Below are 17,321 nucleotides of genomic sequence, written 5' to 3'. Positions count from 1 at the left end.
ATGGGAGAATGGCCGAGAGCAGAAATGTGAGTGGAAATGTGCTATGTGCAGGTCTCCCCATTTCTGAGGACCTCTGGAACACAGGTGTGTTAGGACTGGAGGTGACACTTGTCCAAGCTTAATCCATCCTGTGCACTTGTTAAGCTTGTTATAGAAATGCTTACACCTGGCTGGAGGATAGTATTCGGGCAACTTGAGCCTCATGGAAGATAGCCTTGTATCAGGAAGGGAGCAGAAAACACTGAAATACAAGGAATAATAGGTCCAAGAAATAAGCAGTAAAACAGCAGTAAAATAGGTATCATGAGGCTCCAACTCTAAACCCCAGGGATTTCAGCCCATAAAGATCTTCAGTTCTCACACGGAATTGTGTCATGTCTAACTTGAATCGAGAGTAGTTGTTTATTCCACCATGGATGAGAAGCAGAGCTCTGCTCAGATGTCACCTCCTTGAGGGGCCTCTCCAACTAAGCCCGATCCCTGCAGAGCTAGTCCCTCTGCACACACACTGCCGAGCACTTTTCTGTGCCCAGTGCAGTCCTGCTCACTCCCTCCTGGGCATCCAGAGAACCTGGCACAGGTCTCTAGCCTTCAACATCTCATTTTGAATCAAATGGCCAGTAACACGCCTGTCTCCCTGCCAGACCACTCTCCGGTTCCTGTCTTTACGTTTCTATTTTCCTATCATCTAGAATATAAATATATGCTGAAACTCAGCATGTGACACCCAACACTTCAAATAGGTGTGTGTGTCACTGCAGCACATTTCACAATAGCTGAATTATAGAACCAGCCTCGGTGTTCGTTAACAGACGAATAGATTACTGAAGTGTGGTATATACACACAATGACATTTCATTTAGCCATAAAAAAGAATAACATTATACCATTTGCAGGAAAATGGATGGAACCAGAGAATATTGTGCTGAGATCAGCCAGTCCCAGAAAAGTGAAGGGTCTTTCTCATAGATGCAGAAACCAAAGAGAAAATAGAAAACAAAAGAAACTTTAGATAAACGAGGAGAAAGACCAGGAGAGTCGTGGAAGGGGACTCGGAAGGGGGAGAAAGTAGGCTTGACAAAAGAAACAGTTCAAATAGTGTTATGTTCATATATTAAGTTAGCAGTGCTAATTGCAATAATGTGTATGGGGAGGGGAGGAAGCGGGGTGGGATTCAGAGGGAAACGCAGCAAGTGCCGTGTGCGTGTATCCGAGCCACAGTATGCTGTGTAATTGTAATGCATCAACAAAAGTATATTTTGATAAAAGGAATTGGAGGTCAGGCAGGAAAAGGATTCAATAAGCCTGCTTTCCTTTGCATGATCATTTACTCAACAGATAAATACCCCGTTCAAACGCCTTTCAATCGAACCTACCAGAGAGTGGCAATGGTGTCGGCCAGAACAGTGTGGGATGGAGAGCTCTGTCATTAACAATAATGAAAGAAATTCAGAATGTGTAGTCTCTTCTGAAGAAGGGAAGAGCTGCTGCAAGGGCGAGCCCTTCTCCAGAGACCAGAAGTATCCCCAGGAGGGAAGGCGCACATGTGGGTGCCTAGGAAAAGCACATCACTGGCCAACCTAGGACAGGATCCCCTCCCTTCCAGTCCCCTCATTGTGATCTGTAAGCTGGGGCTCAACAGATGTTGGACACACACACACACACACACACACACACACACACACACACACCAGAGCTCCAGGACACTGTCCCTGGCTGCTGTGCCCTCTTCAAGCTTCCTGAGGCCTCAGACAGCCCAGCCCTAGCCCAGCCCACCAGGGTACTACTGCCCCTTCTCAAAAGAGCTGTGGAGGGAGGGAGTAGAGCCATTTAATGCTCTGAAGAAAAACATAGCCAGAAAAGTGGGGACAAGAGGAAGGCAGATTCCCAGGCCCATGAGAGGGGCTGGCTTCGAACAGCTGCCCCCTGGTGCTGCTCCCGCCAGCCAGCTGGAAGGGACGCTGTGGGCCAGCTGTCAGCTGTTTTATCATGACAGACAGAGAGACAGAGACAGAGACAAAGAGGCAGACAGAGAGAATCATGCACTACTGCTACAAGCGACACACTGATACCTTCTCATCTTTCTCTTTGTCTGCCTCTCTTCTCCTCACCCCTTTCTTCCTCTCCTTTCCTCCCGTCCCCTACTCTTCTGTTTATTCTTTTAAATATTCTATACTGACGGATCTCATTACTTACTAATAAGCCCACTGAGCAGTCTGGAGAGCACTGTACAAGATGACATTTCTGCCAAGGTGGCCAAAGAGCGCCTGAGTCAGAGCCTCAGAAATGCTGTGAATGCAGGCTCCGAGCCTCCCCAGGCCTCCCGCGTCTAGAATTCTGGGGTCTGTTGGGGATGCGGGTTCATCTCCAGAAGGTTGAAGGAAACCTGCCCTGGAAGAGTTCCTTCTAATTCCAAACACTGGGTTGTTTTGTTTGTTTGTTTGTTTGTTTTGGTGTTATTGGGGTTCCTGGAAGCCCTTCTATCTCTGGGCTACATGCCCAGACCTATTTTATATATATTTTTATTTGGAAACAGGGTCTCTTACGCCAACGAGGCTGGCTTCAAACCAGTGTGATCCTCCTGTCTCCGCCTCCCAAGCCCGGCATCACTGTTTTTTTTTTTTGTTTTTTTTTTTTTAAAGCTCTGCTGTCTATAAGGCATTGTGCTGAGAGTTATGGAAAACACAAAGAAATCTCACACATGGCACCTGTCTACTGGAGAGACAGCGCATGCACATGAGGGAATCAAAAATGCTTTTAAGAGCCAGGGAGGGGCCAGGCATGGGACTCCTAAGTCAGGGAATACTTGGCAACCAAAAGATCCAGTTACCCACTGGCCAGGAAGGGCGAAGTTCTGAGGCATCACCATGCTTTTCCACTAGGAACCATGGCAGCAACAACTGTAACAATAGTAAACAGCTAACACTGATTTAGTTGCTTTCAACATGTGGCTTCATGTGAAATCTCTCTTGATGCTGAAGGCAGTCCCATGGGCCAGGCACTGATAATCACAGTGTGGTGTCTGGGCCGGCAGCATCAGCATCACCTGGGGAGTAGTTAGAAATGCCAATTCTGAGGCCCAGACTTGCTGAATCTGAAGCCTGGGGTGGGGCCCAGTCATTGTTGTTTCACCAGGCCATCTAGGTGACTGATGCCTATGGCGCCACTGGGTTAGGCGACAGTTTTGTCCCTGCACAAGAGCTTATCAAGGCAAACAGAGGTATGATGGGCTCAGCTACTAATGGGAGACCCAGAGTTTGACTGCAGACCAGCTCACTCCTTCCAGGACTGCATGGTTCAAATGCCCAGGACTCAGAACATACATCTCACAAACTCAGAATCAGATGTTGTTTACCACTTGCAGATTGGCTTTATGAACAATGGGAAAATAGAGGCAGCAGACATTGAATATCACATCAACGGTGGCTGCACGCCAGATGACTCCGAGCTGGTATGTGACTTGCAAAAACCACTGGGGTTCCAGTTCATTGTGAAGATAGCTCTTGTTTAAGCCCGGTTTCTTAGAGTTTAAGTTCAGTTTCTTAGAGTGTTGGCTTAGAAGGTCGGCCATATCACCCTGCCCATTCCCACTCGGCATGGAGTGTGAATTGTGAAAGAGGCTGAGTCAAGTAGCCTCCGGGTCTCCTCTGCCCTCTGTGGGCAGCCAGAGAGCTGCGGCCCACCCCCAGCTCTGTGCCCCCAGTCAAGAGCGCCCGGCTCACTTCCCAGCTCTAAACAGGCAGGGTGTGTCTCTTTGATGAAGACCTTGGGTTGTCCCCCAAGAAAACTTCCACAGTGCATATCCCAATCCTCTCTTCCTCTCCTCTTGCCCAAGATCTTGCCCCTAGGCAAGCCCAGGCTGGTCAGGGAAGGTTGCCCTTGGCTTCTGGAAGGAGGAGAGCTTTGGGCCTGTCCCAGACAAATCTCTCTTCTGCTTATGCCAAGGAAACCCTCTAACCTACACACTTCACAGCATCTCCTCTCCTGTGCAGAGTCTGGACTTGTTAAGCCCTTGTCCAGGCTCAGCTACCTAGGTGTTTCCTGTTCCAAAATCACATGGAGTCCCTCCCATGGCCCTTTACTCAATCTAATCCCTGGACAATGGCTATGAGGACATCACTGGCCTGTTTTACTAATCTCATTCAGTGCTTTTGCCTATTCTAGAAGCATCAGAACTTGTCCTTTCTCTCCTCTCTCCTCTCAGCAGATGGAAGCCCCACCCACCCATTGCCTTTGATCCCAAGGGTAGAAATCCTCAGCCTGCTCCACTTACAGAGAGAATTTGCATGACCCATTCATCAATGAATTTATGAGACAAAGTTATTATTTTAATTCTTAAATGTATTCCTTTTTTTTTTTTTTTTGTAGTACTGGAATGGAACCCAAAGGCATTCTACCTCCGAGCTACACCCCAGCCCTATTTTTTATTCTTTATTTTGAAATAGCATCTCAGTGAGTTGCAAAGGGCCTCACTAAGTAGCTGAGGCTGGTCATGGACCCAGATCCTCCTGCCTCAGCCTCCCAGATGCTGGGATTACAGTGTGCCACCATGCCCGGTTTAAATGTATTCGGATTTAATACAAATATTGCAATAGTGCCTTGGATGAGAGGCACTGTCCTGAGATCCAGCAAACAGATATTCATCCCAGCTCCTCAGAAAGCTGGGAACACTTGCACCCACCTGGCAGAGCTGTTCCTTTCTTTCTTTTTCCCACTTGGAGTCAGATTCAGTAATTCCAGAGAGTTGCTCTGTACCATCAATACTGGAATATACTTGTTCCTTGGTATCCATAAGGGACTGATTTCCCTGTGGTTACCAAAATCCACAGATGGTCTAGTTTCTTATATAAAATGGTATAGCACAAGATGTGGTGGCATACACCTGTAATCCCAGTATTTGGGAGGCTGAGACCAGAGGACTGTGATTTCAAGGACATCCTCAGCAACTTAGTGAGACTTCAGTAACTTAGCAAGACTCTATTTCAAAATAAAAGCAAAAGGGGCTAGGGGTATAGCTCAGAGGTAGAATGCCCCTGGGCTCAATCCTCAGTACCAAAAAAATTAAATAAATAAAAAAGTAAACAGTAAAATAAAATGACATGATTTGCTTCCTACCTACACGTATCCATATACTTCAAATTATCTCTATATTATTAATAATACTTAAGACAATATAAATGGTATATAAGTAGTTACACTATATTGTATACTATATATTTTTATAAGAAAAAAAGTCCATACATGTTCCTAGAGACATAGTTTTTTTTCTGAGTATTTTTCATCTGAGGTTGGTTGAATTCTCAAGATGTAGAACCCAAGGATAAGGAGGGCCAGATGTACTTTGTTGGGTCATTATTGGAAACTTGGGGCTTTGCTAAGAGTTCATGTTTCAAGGATGAAGAAAATAATGGAACACACCCCAGGAAGTATTAAAGAAGCTGAATTCTCCAGCCTAAGAGGGGAAACTCGATGATTCACACTAATATTTTTGGGTGTCAGAACATTTTTTAAAAACTAATGTTATTTTATTTCTACCAAACAAAGAACATAAGTTATAAAAATACCTTTTTTTCTTCTTTTGGTGTCAGGGATTGGACTCAGGACCTTCTCCATTGTAACCACACACTGCTTCTGAATTCCATTTAAATATATATATATAGTGTCATTACATATATAATATATAATATATTATATATATATATGTGTGTGTGTGTGTGTGTGTGTGTGTGTGTGTGTGTGTGTGTGTGTGTGTGTAAAGTTCACTTAATTTACAATTAAGCCCATGGTCACTCAAGTGGGTGGCCTGGGGACTTGTGAGATTCCTCTCTATGGGAGTACTGAGGATGGAGTAGAGAAACACATCTCTGAAAAGCTGGCCTTTCTCCTGCCTGGACAAGGAATTTGATTAGTGCTTACTTAAGAGGATACTAACCCAAATTTCATTATGTTAACCTACTTTTCACCTCGGAACACTTTCCAGGTAATAGAATATGCTTTGCTCAAGCTGGAAAATGCTTATAAAATCCCCAATTTGCGTGTCCGAGGCCGAGCCTGCAGAACCAATTTGCCATCCAATACAGCCTTCCGGGGGTTTGGTTTTCCCCAGGGAGCATTCGTAACAGAGACCTGGATGACAGCTGTGGCAGCCAAATGCCACTTGCCACCAGAGAAGGTAAGAGAAACTGATCATCAAACAAGGCCTCTTAGCCAGGCGTGGTGGTGCACGCTTGTAATCCCAGCGCTTGGGAGGCTGAGACAGGAGAATTGCACTGGTTCAAAGCCAGCCTTAGCTACTGAGTGAGGCTCTCAGCATCTTAGTGAGACCCTGTTTCCAAATAAAATATAAAATAGGTCTGAGAGTGTAGCCCGGAGGTAGAAAAGGCCCTGGTTTTCACCCCCAGTACAACCAAAACAAACAAAAAAGGCCCCCTTTTTTGGTGGTGGAATATGCCTGTAATCCCAGTACTTGGAAGGCTAAGACAGAAGGATTGTGGGCTCATGGCCAGCCTCAGCAATTTAGCAAGACCCTGTATCAAAATGAAAGAAAAAAAAATAGAGCTAGGTGTAGCTTGGAGGTAGAATGCTTGTGGGTTCAATCCCAGTAGTCAGTCTCTCTCTAGTCAGTCTCTCTCTCTCTCTCTCTCTCTCTCTCTCTCTCTCTCTCTCTCTCTCTCTCTTCTCTCTCTCTCTCTCTCTCTCTCTCTCTCTCTCTCACACACACACACACACACACACACAGTCTATTTCTTTCTTTATTTCTTTCTTTCTTTCTCTCTCTCTCTCTCTCTCTCTCTCTCTCTCTCTCTCACACACACACACACACACACACAGAGTCTCTTTCTTTCTTTCCTTCTTTCTTTTTTTCTTTCTTTCTTTTTGTGTTTGTGGTACTGGGTATTGAACCCAGAGACATTCTACCTCTAAGTTACATCCCCAGCCCTATATTTTATTTTTTTTCTTTGAAACAGGCTCTCACTAAGTTGTGGAGCCTCTTGTTGCTAAGGCTTGCAATCCTGCAATCCTCCTGTCTCAACCTCCCAAGTACTAGGATTATAGGCGTGCACCACCTTGCCCAACTGCAGTCTTTCAGTTCTCAAAATCGCATTGTCTTTTAAATGCTTAATTTGTTTTCAACATATTCTTGCATGCTGATTTCATGGTATTCTACATATAATATCTATTAGGAACTCACTCTCTATGAATTTGATTGTGAAGTTTGGCATTTTCATCCACCAGGTTAGAGAGTTAAACATGTTCAAAACAATTGATAGGACAATTCACAAGCAAGAATTTGATCCAAAGAACTTGATAAGATGCTGGGAGAAATGTATGGAAGATTCTTCATACTATAGCAGGAAAAAAGCTACAGAGGAATTTAACCAACAGAGTTATTGGAAGAAGAGAGGAATTGCCATTATCCCCATGAAATTCTCAGTCGGATATCCAAAGACATGTTATTATCAGGTAATTTTCAGGACTGTTCGTAAGTCTAAATTTTTCAAGGGCTTATAATAAATATTGATACTAATTTTTAGAAATAACTTAGCAACTCCAGAAGTTTCAGTACAAGTTTGGAAAATTTTTTTCTTTTCCCCTAGACCTAAAGTGCTATTGGTTCATGAATAACTGATAACAAAGATCTGCAAGGAAAATACCACAGTTGTGATTTATAGATGATTTGAGAACTACTTAAAATTCAATCTCATTCAACATCTGTTGTCATAAGCATTTCTTCTGGAAGGCACCTCTGACCTGAAATACCAGCCCTGCATCACCTACTTTTGATTCTTTTTTAAAATTTTCATTGATACAATGTAATTATACATGATAGTGAGATTCATAAAGACACATCCATGTATGCACCTAACTTGGTTTGCTCTTCACAGAGCTCCCTTTCTCACCTCTTCTCCCCCACATTCCCCTCTACTACTCCCCTGGTCTCTCTCCTAATTTTCACGAGGTCCCTTTTCTTCACCGTTTTCTCTCTAGCTTCCTTATATGAGAGAAAACATAGGCCCCTCGATTTTCTAAGACCGTCTGATTTTACTTAGCATGATGTTCTCTAGTTCCATCCATCGTCCTACAAATTACATAATTTTGTTCTTTATGGCTGAGTAGAACTCCAATTGTGTGTATCTACCACATCTTCCTTATCCATTCATTTGTTGGTGGGCACCTAGGTTGGTTCCATAACTTGGCCATTGTGGATTGTGTTGCTATAAACATGGGCACATGGGTATGCATGGATCGCTACAGTCTTCTGACTTAGGTTCTTTTAGAAATATACCAAGGAGTGGTATAGTTGGGTCATATGGCCATTCCATCCCTACTCTTTGGAGGAACCTCCAAACTAATCCCCATACTCACTTTGATTTTTAACTCTCACAGTCACACTATTGCAAAATTATTAATTTCCCTTATGACTCCGCACTCCACAGTATAAGATCAGATCTCGTCCTAGTCCTCTGTTTATTCTTCTGCCTACCATACAGCATACATGTCTAGATAGGAGGATTAATAGATAAATGGTGAGATAGTGGGTTGGATGGATCATAGATGAGTGAATGCATTGTTATGTGAATGAGAAAGTGAAAGCATTTTTGTGAGTATTGAGTCTTCCTTTGTAATTTCTCTACAAATTCTAGGAAAATAGCCTGGGGCTATATGGTCCTTCCTTCAAAGTCACCAGGGAATCCTTGAATAATACAGAGAAAACACTGACACTTCTGCCAGTCATTATTAGCACTACCCATGAATTTCCCAAAGAACATATTTTACCTTGGGAGTGTAGAAATAGCCAAAGCTAACAATGAATCTCTTTAAATCAGTGTCGTTAAAATCAGACAAATGAGCCAAGCATGGTGGCCAGTGCTTGTAATCTCAGTACTCAGGAGGCTGAGACAGGAGGATCACAGGTTTGAGAACAGCCTCAGCAAGTAATAAGACTCTCATCAAGCTAGTGGGATCCTGTTTCAAAATAAAAATAAAAATAGGGCTGGGGATATAGGTCAGAGGTAGAATGCTCCTAGGTTCAATCCCCAGTACCATACACACACACAAACACACACACACACACACACAAACACACACACACACACACACACAAAAGATAAAATCAGTAGATAGATCTCTAGAAGTTATTGTTAATGGGATTTTAGAAAAGATTTTAACAAGAATTGAGTTTTGAAGGATTGCATTAGAAGAAATAACAGATGAAAATATCTAAATTCCTACACTGAATATCCATGGCCTTTTGTCTGGGAGGTGAGATTCTATTGGTTACTCCTCAGGCTTCTAGCAAGGGTGGGCCTGGGAGAGGGAGCAGTGCCAAGGCTAAGTTGCCTGCAACTGTGTCATCTGTCTACTTCAGAGCAATTCCACAGCTCTGTTTACATTTTGCCAATGGATAATTTGGAAACATGACTTTGTAAATAGGATTCTTTCAGATGTTTAATCAACCACACCAAAAACTGTACTTGAAAGCAACCATGGAAAACAATGACTAAATGACTAATCTTTTAAAATTAAAAAAATATTTAGCCGGGCATGGTGGTGCACCTTGTAATCCCCGGCTTGGGAGGCTGAGACAGGAGGATCGCGCAGGTTTGAAGCCAGCCTCCACTGGCTTAAGAGACCCTGTTTCCAAATAAAACATATAAAATAGGTCTGGAAGTGTAGCCCGGAGGTAAAAGGCCCTGGGTTCCATCCCCAGTACCACCAAAAACATACATATATGTATATGTATATGTATATGTATATGTATATGCATATGTATATGTATATGTATATATATTTGTCCTGCATATAGAAGCCAGGGGCATTCTATCTGCAGGGTGCCTCCAGTTACACACCCAGAACCTCTTATTTTTCTTACTTTTTATTTATTTTGAAACAGGATCTTACTAAGTTGCTGGGGCTATGATCCTCCTGTCTCAGCCTCCAAAGTACTGGGATTATAGGCATGCACAACCACACCTGACATTTTTTTTTATTTTTTTACATGCCTGAAATTGTTAAACTATGATCTGCCCTGTCTCCCCATATATTCCTATCAACTCCTCTCAAAATTGATCTGACCGGGATTCTACTTATTCAAACATTCTCTGATCTCTTCCTGGAGGAAGATAACCTGAGATCACACATTGTATGCACCTCATGCAATCTGTATATATTGAGGGATTTCTAGAAATGGTGCCTAAAACTCTGTTTTCATCATTTTGGAATCTTGGGTATCACTGGAAGACCCCCCCCCATAGGACAAGAGAACTCTAAGCATGATGTACACCCAGCTACCAGATGGCTGCTTAGTATATTTACATTAAAAAAGATGGCATGCATGTGCATGTGTGCGTGCATGTGTGTATGTGTGTATGTGTCTGTGTGTTTTGATGGGGATTGAACCCAGGAGCATTCTACCTCCAAGCTATACCTCCATCCTTATATTATTTTTTATTTGAAAATGGTTTTACTAAGTTGCTGAGACTATAGCCACGTTGCTGAGTCTGACCTCGAGCCCTCCTCCTGTCTCAGCCAAGTACTGGGATTACACCTGACATTAAAATACATTTTTAGAGCCAGGCATGGTGGCTCACGCTTGTAATCCTAGCACTTTGGAGGCTGAGACAGGAGGTTCACACGGGTTCGAAGCCAGCCTCAACTACTGAGTGAGGCTCTCAGCAACTTAGTGAGACCCTGTTTCCAAATAAAATATAAAGTAAGTCTATGAGTATATTCCAGATAAATAAATAAATAAATAAAGTGAACACTTGAATGGTTTGTCTACTCATGAACTTGTGAAACCATCACCACAACATAATTTTTATACTTTTATCGGTGTATAACCTAATTTTAGGACATTTAATCTCCTCTCTATCCCAAAAAACATTCATGCCCACTATCAGTGCTAGAAATTTACCTGATAGTCATTTTCAAAAAAATTATTTGCAGAAATATACATGCAAAGATATTAAATGTTGGAAGATATTCACACAAGAGTATAAACAAACAAAAAAACTTGCACAAAGTATTCCTTATTTGAAAACTTCTTAAATTATGGTGTGTGTGTGTGTGTGCTTGCGTGTGTATGTATGCTGGGATATTGTTCTGATATTAAACAAATGAAGTAGATCTACTTAAGCTGATATAGAAAAACTGCCAAGACAGATTACTAGTAAGGAAAACAAATCAGAATGGTGCTCATTTACTTTACTTTTACCTAAAAAGAGCAAGATGGTGTTTATTTTATTATACTTTAAGAAAATCATGTCACAATGTGATAGCATATTTATAAAAAGTTCTGAAAGAAATTACAAGGAACTGATAATTGGTTTTCTTTAAAAACAGAAACTGGGTTGACGAGTAGGCAGGGGAGCATTCACTCTTTACCTGGTACCTTTCTGAAATCTTTGAGTTTTAACTAGGCATCTGTACATGTTTTATTAGCCCTTCTATAAAATCCTTGAAGCCAGATGTAAGATCATGAAAAATAAAAACCCTTGAAGTCAGATATAAGATCATGATCAATATACCATTTATCACACAAAATCTTCAACAGAGTCTGGGGAACATACTGTGGTCAAGCCTGGTAATAAATCTACAGTGAAGTGTATGATCATTCACACTAAAATGAGAATTTTTAAAAGACTCTGAATCTTACCTCGCTAGATAAGATTAGGTCATATTTCTCCATCAAATCGATTTTCAGGGGTTTTAGAATTCAGAATTGCAGGTAAAGACTCATATTAGCATTTATGGTTTTCTTCATATAATAACACCGTGTGTGAGCAAGGAGCTTGTGAACAAATGCGCTTTTGTATTTTTATTCTTTGCTGTATTTTACTCTGTGATTCTCTGCACACTTTTTACTCCCCCAAAGCAATTGAGGATAACATACTCAGAGAAGCAAAGAAACAAGTCTTCACTGAATAGAATTTCAATCCCCAAATGACAACTAAGGTCCAAGAAAGTCGATAATAAAGCAAATATAAAGGAGCTCTAGGCTCTGGTGGTTAACAGTTTGGGTCAATTTGTTAATACCTTGCAGAGTGAGCAGCTCTCCTTGTTGAATGCAACTTTCAAAAAAGAGAACAAATGCCAAGCAGGCATGCAAAGTATAAGTAGTAGGTGCTGCTGAAAATGACAAGAGGACCATGTGACACCACACATTTTGAATATATATTTCACTTCTCTTTACTTTGCAGTTTTTACAGAATGGTACCTTTCTGTCCCTGGGTGGCAGTCCCTATTAATGAAGCCAGTACCAATGAAACTGTAGCTTTATCTCAGTGACTTTGGATACATCATTTGTGACTGTTGCACTGTTTAAGGTTCAAGTACAGATGACAGGGAGAACAGATTTCTAATTCTATTTTCAGGCTGCTGCTCTGGTTCATATCTACACAGATGGATCTGTACTGGTTGCTCACGGTGGAGTTGAGCTGGGACAAGGTATTAACACCAAAATGATACAGGTGAGAGAGGTTGTTTCAATTTTGCCATCAACCAAAATTAGACTTTATAAAATATTCCCAGACTCTGTATTACATCAGCTTTGGGCTTTGTGATGCAGCGACTACATGCCCACAACCGCTACTAGGAGTTCATTCTGGGCTACCTGGAAATGAACCCAGTGAGACAAAGAAAGAGGTCTTTATCTTCCTTCTCTAGTTGGAGGAGCTTCACTAATACTGTTTCCCAAGGGATCAGTGGCTTCCAACCCTTGACTGCATAGCTGTAAGTTCTCATGAGCTCCACAGCTTGGGTGCTGGGCAGCCAGCATTCCCAGACAACTCCAGTATATAATTAGCACATCAAATTCAGACTTCCTGGTGCCAGACAACGTGTTCATTCTCCCATCAATGGGTCCACTTTCTCAGGCTTATTCTATAAAAAGCAAATACAGGGAAATGGACCCTGGCTACATGTCCAGCAGGCCTCTCTAAACATGATGAAAGGATCCCCCCTTGCCCCAGTGAAGCCTGCTTTAAACCCCACCATGTACAACTGGAGGATTTTTCCTGACCACTCCCTGGCATTTGACAGGTTTAGGGTAGAGCAAAAGTATTTACCGTATTAAAGAGTTTTAAAATTCTTGACAAGTTTCCATTTGTATCTGTCTACCCAAACCATAGACTACAAAATCCCTTGTTGCTTCTTCAGACAGGAGAAAACAACTCTCTAGTCCCAGTGTTACCCTGGAGTGGTACATTCTGTTTTTTCCTGGGCAGGTGGCCAGCCGTGAATTAAAGATCCCGATGTCTTATATACACCTTGGTGAGATGAACACCGCAACGGTGCCCAATACCATCGCCACTGCGGCCTCCACTGGTGCAGATGTTAATGGAAGAGCTGTGCAGGTGATGATTTCACTGACTCCCAGCCTCCTTCTGCATCCCAAAGCCCTTTTCCAGAGGTGCCTTCTTCTCTAGTCTGCTGGAGTCTGGAAAGTTTATCCTGATGTGTTTTCACATGAGACCCCAAGAGAAGAGAGCAAAGCACCATCTCTGACCACCCAAAATAGTGGACACCAGAGTGTTGCTTAGCAGCATAGATTCTGTTCTTCCTTCATATATTTTAAAGACACCCTAATAATAACTTCACAAAGGCAGGCAACATTGCCTCTTTTCCTGAAACAGTATGTGAAATATAAAATGTAATAGAACCAGTTCTTCCCAGCCTGGCATGGCCACCCACAGAAAGCAGGGCTCAGGAAGAATTCTCAGATGAGATATGTATCTTCAGCTTTATATTAAAGAGCAAGGAGGTTATCTCTGTGAAGGCTTCAAATGTACGTTGGTACCACTCCTATGCCCTTGCCATTTCACACCCTGTGTCCAGGCAAGAGCCCCTACGCAGAAGACATGAGATGTGAGAACACAGAGGTAGGCAGACTGCCCTCTTTGTAGTACAGGGAGCAGAAGTCTTGCTGATCCAGGGCTCCTGGTATCTAGAAAAGGGCAGGTGAGATGTCCTCCTTTGAAAAGTAACAGAATGCCCTGGTCTGATCAGCTGAACTTAACATCAATGCCAAGAGTGACATACTCAACTCTGCTAACCCTAAAGCCACTTGGGCTCTAGGCTCTTCTTCCAAACAGCTGTAATGAGTGATTCTAGAATAAAGGAACTGAGGCTGGGCGTGGTGGGACACGCTTGTAATCCCCGCGCTTGGGAGGCAGAGACAGGAGGATCGCGCAGGTTCGAAGCCAGCCGTGTGCGCTGACTTAGGAGACCCTGTTTCCAAATAAAAATATAAAAATAGGTTTGGGAGTGTAGCCCGGAGGTAGAAGGGCTTCCAGGAACCCCAGTACCACCAAAAATAAAAAAAGAAGAAGAAGAAGAAGAATAAAGGAACTGAGATAACAGTGAGATAACCACGCTGTGTTTACCCAGTCTTAGTTAATATTTAAAACAACTTTTCATGATGGATATTAAGGTGATGCTATAATTCAAACCAAGATACTATGAAGAACAAAAGGAGCTATGATATTAATGTAAAGACAACAGCTGTAAATGGGGTTGGCCTGGACAAAACAGGTATGTGAGCACCTCTTGCAGGTATTTTCAAGTCACCGATGAGGTCCCCAATGCATGGAGAGTAAATGCCACTCAAATTCTAGCTTAACTGGATGTCGTGGCACATGCCTTTAATTCCAGAACCTGGGAGGATGAGACAGGAGGACTAGAAGTTCAAGGCCAGCCTCAGCAACTTAGTGAGACCCTCCACAACTTAGCAAAACCCTGTTTTAAAATAAAAAGAGCTGATGGTATAATTCAGAGATAGAATGCCTCTGTGTTCAGTCCCCAGAGACAAAAAAAAATCACTCAAATGCTGAGAAGCAGAACTATTTAATTCCAGGCCTGTCCATCCCCAAAACCCACATTTCTCTGCTCTCCATGCTGCCTTTCCCTGTGGCTGATCTGGGAACGGCTCTTGCTTTTGCTTTCCTCGGCAGTGGTGTTCATAGGTTAACTAAATATTTAGCAAATCTTAAGTAAAATGTTGATACATGAAACAAACAAAAAAAAGCAAAACCATTTTGGCTGAACTGGAAAAACAGGGTTTGTATTCTGTCTGGCCTCTTCTCTGACTTCTTAGGGTGATACCCAAAGGCCCATCTCAGCAGCACATCTACAGGAGATGCCAGGGCCTGACCCTTGTCCAGATGTGTAGGAAAACCACATGAGAGTCGGCACGGGAGTCAGGGGTCACAGTGGTCAGCATGGGTGAGAAACAGTCCTATTTGGAAGTCTTCACCTTTCCATGCTTAGCTGCTCTTCTTTCCTACCTGTAGAATGCCTGCCAGACCCTCATGGAACGCCTGAAACCCATCATCAGCCAGAGCCCCAATGGCACCTGGGAAGATTGGGTGAGTACCGGTGTGGCTGAAGCCTACAGAGCCCCGGGGTGCTTGGCGGAAGCACGAGTTACACTGCGCTGCATTCCACAGGTTTCCTTCTGCCCAGAGCAGTGCAGGGCAGCGCTTCCTGGGCATCAAGGGGCAGACAGGACACCTGGCATCTTGTTTAAATGCAGATTTTGATTCATCGGGTTCTGAGTAAGCCTCAGAGTCTACATGTCCATCAAGCTGCTAGGTAATGCCTATGCTACTGAACTACACTTTAATTTAGCAAGGGAGTGAAGATCAAATATACATCAATAATACACCTTGCAACCAGATCTTATTGGACAGAAATCTCTGATTCACCTGGAGAAGTATCTCAGGAGTGTTAAATGCAATTTTTATTTAAGTACAAATTTATATATAGCTGTTTTCTAGCTAAGGAAGGCAGAGCCTACGCCATGTAGTTCACTTTTAGAAATCTTCAGGAAAGCCGGGCGTGGTGGCACACGCTTGTAATCCCCGCACTTGGGAGGCAGAGACAGGAGGATCACACAGGTTCGAAGCCAGCTGTGCTGCCTTAAGAGACCCTGTTTCCAAATTAAAAAATATAAAATAGGTCTGGGAGTGTAGCCCGAATATAAGAGGGCTTCCAGGAACCCCAGTACCACACACACACAAAAAGAAATCTTCAGGAAAATATAAGCAATATGTTTGAGCAGAGCTCTTGTAGGAGAAGCTGTTATGTTGGATCAGTTTTTGAAAAGCATGTTCAGTGGAGGCTACAAATGCTTGCTACTTGCTGCCCCGCATTTCAAGCGTTGCTGCGGAAACCTGGGTAGTTGTTCTCTGGGTAGTGCTTCCTGTTCTTCTTTCAAATTAAGGTTTCATATTGGAACCTGAGGCAGCAGGTTAGTAGTTGAGGCAGCAGAGGTTCTTTCTGCAGGGCCTCATGAGTGCTTAATAAATGCTGTTGGAAAGTGACTTTGACATTTCCTGAGGAAACCCTCAGAGAACAGCGATGAAGAAGACAGGCTTGAGTGACCTGATCATTCATCCTGAGTGACTGGTCAAGTTACCTCTTATTGTTTTACTTGGTTCCTTTGAAATATATGTATGTACACACACACACACACACACACACACACACACACACCATGGCTATAGCTATTGGAACAGGAGTTCCTTTTTCAGATTTTCCTTGGGGACCTTGATTCTAACTTCCTCCACAAACATTTCCCACCATTGCATTTCCATTCTTTCTTTAATTGGCTCCACCAAAACAGTGACTTAGTTTCCTTAGGGAAGTCAGACAAGCCAACCATACCTCCTGAGCATGAGTCAGAACCCTCTTGGGTAGCATTTTTTATTCATTCAACAAAATAATATTTTCAATAATAGGGAAGAGTAAGGCAGCTCAAAAATGCCTATTTTCCTATGTTTCACGTCTCCTGTTCCGTTATATATTTCTCCTTTGACACTATTCCCCTTTTGCAGGTCAATGAAGCTTTTGCTCAAAGCATTAGTCTCTCGGCCACTGGATATTTCAGGTAAGAGATACTGGTGCTATCCTAATGTTATTTCCTTTTAGAATAGAAAAGAATCATTGGAAATGGATGCTCAGTTGGTCACATTTTAATATTAAATCTAATATGATAGCCAGGCATGGTGGTGAACACTTGTAATCCTAGTACTAGAGAGGCTGATAAACAGGAGGTTTGAGGTCCTATGATGGATGATTCCAGGACAATCTCAGCAAGTAGTGAGACTTCTATTGACCTAGCAAGACCCTGTTTCAAAATTAAAAATAAAATAGGCTGGGGGTATTGCTCAGGTAGAATGCCTCTGGATTCAATCCCTGGTGCTACAAAAAAAATCTTTGATTATTTATTATTTTATTTCATTTTTATTGAAAGGTTTTTTATTAGGAAAAGAAATACAATGTTATCATGCCATGAAAAGTAGATAATTTTAAGAGGAATC

At 42.6% G+C, this 17,321-nt stretch overlaps 1 protein-coding gene across 1 annotated transcript in view; it reads left to right on the top strand.

Moving 5' to 3' along the window:
* LOC308279788 (aldehyde oxidase 3-like) overlaps window positions 1-17,321 on the top strand; it is a gene marked incomplete at its 5' end in the record, with an annotated part of 100,776 nt that overhangs the window by 66,441 nt on the left and 17,014 nt on the right. The window contains 7 exons of the mRNA XM_080719957.1: window positions 3,365-3,451; window positions 5,981-6,172; window positions 7,237-7,464; window positions 12,375-12,470; window positions 13,227-13,355; window positions 15,291-15,365; window positions 16,836-16,888. Coding sequence (XP_080576083.1) covers window positions 3,365-3,451; window positions 5,981-6,172; window positions 7,237-7,464; window positions 12,375-12,470; window positions 13,227-13,355; window positions 15,291-15,365; window positions 16,836-16,888 — 860 coding nt within the window. The remainder of the gene's footprint in view (window positions 1-3,364; window positions 3,452-5,980; window positions 6,173-7,236; window positions 7,465-12,374; window positions 12,471-13,226; window positions 13,356-15,290; window positions 15,366-16,835; window positions 16,889-17,321) is intronic.

This window comes from Muscardinus avellanarius (assembly GCF_963383645.1).
Source record: "Muscardinus avellanarius genome assembly, chromosome: 2".
NCBI lineage: Eukaryota > Metazoa > Chordata > Mammalia > Rodentia > Gliridae > Muscardinus > Muscardinus avellanarius.
This window is presented reverse-complemented; position numbering and strand designations above follow the sequence as displayed.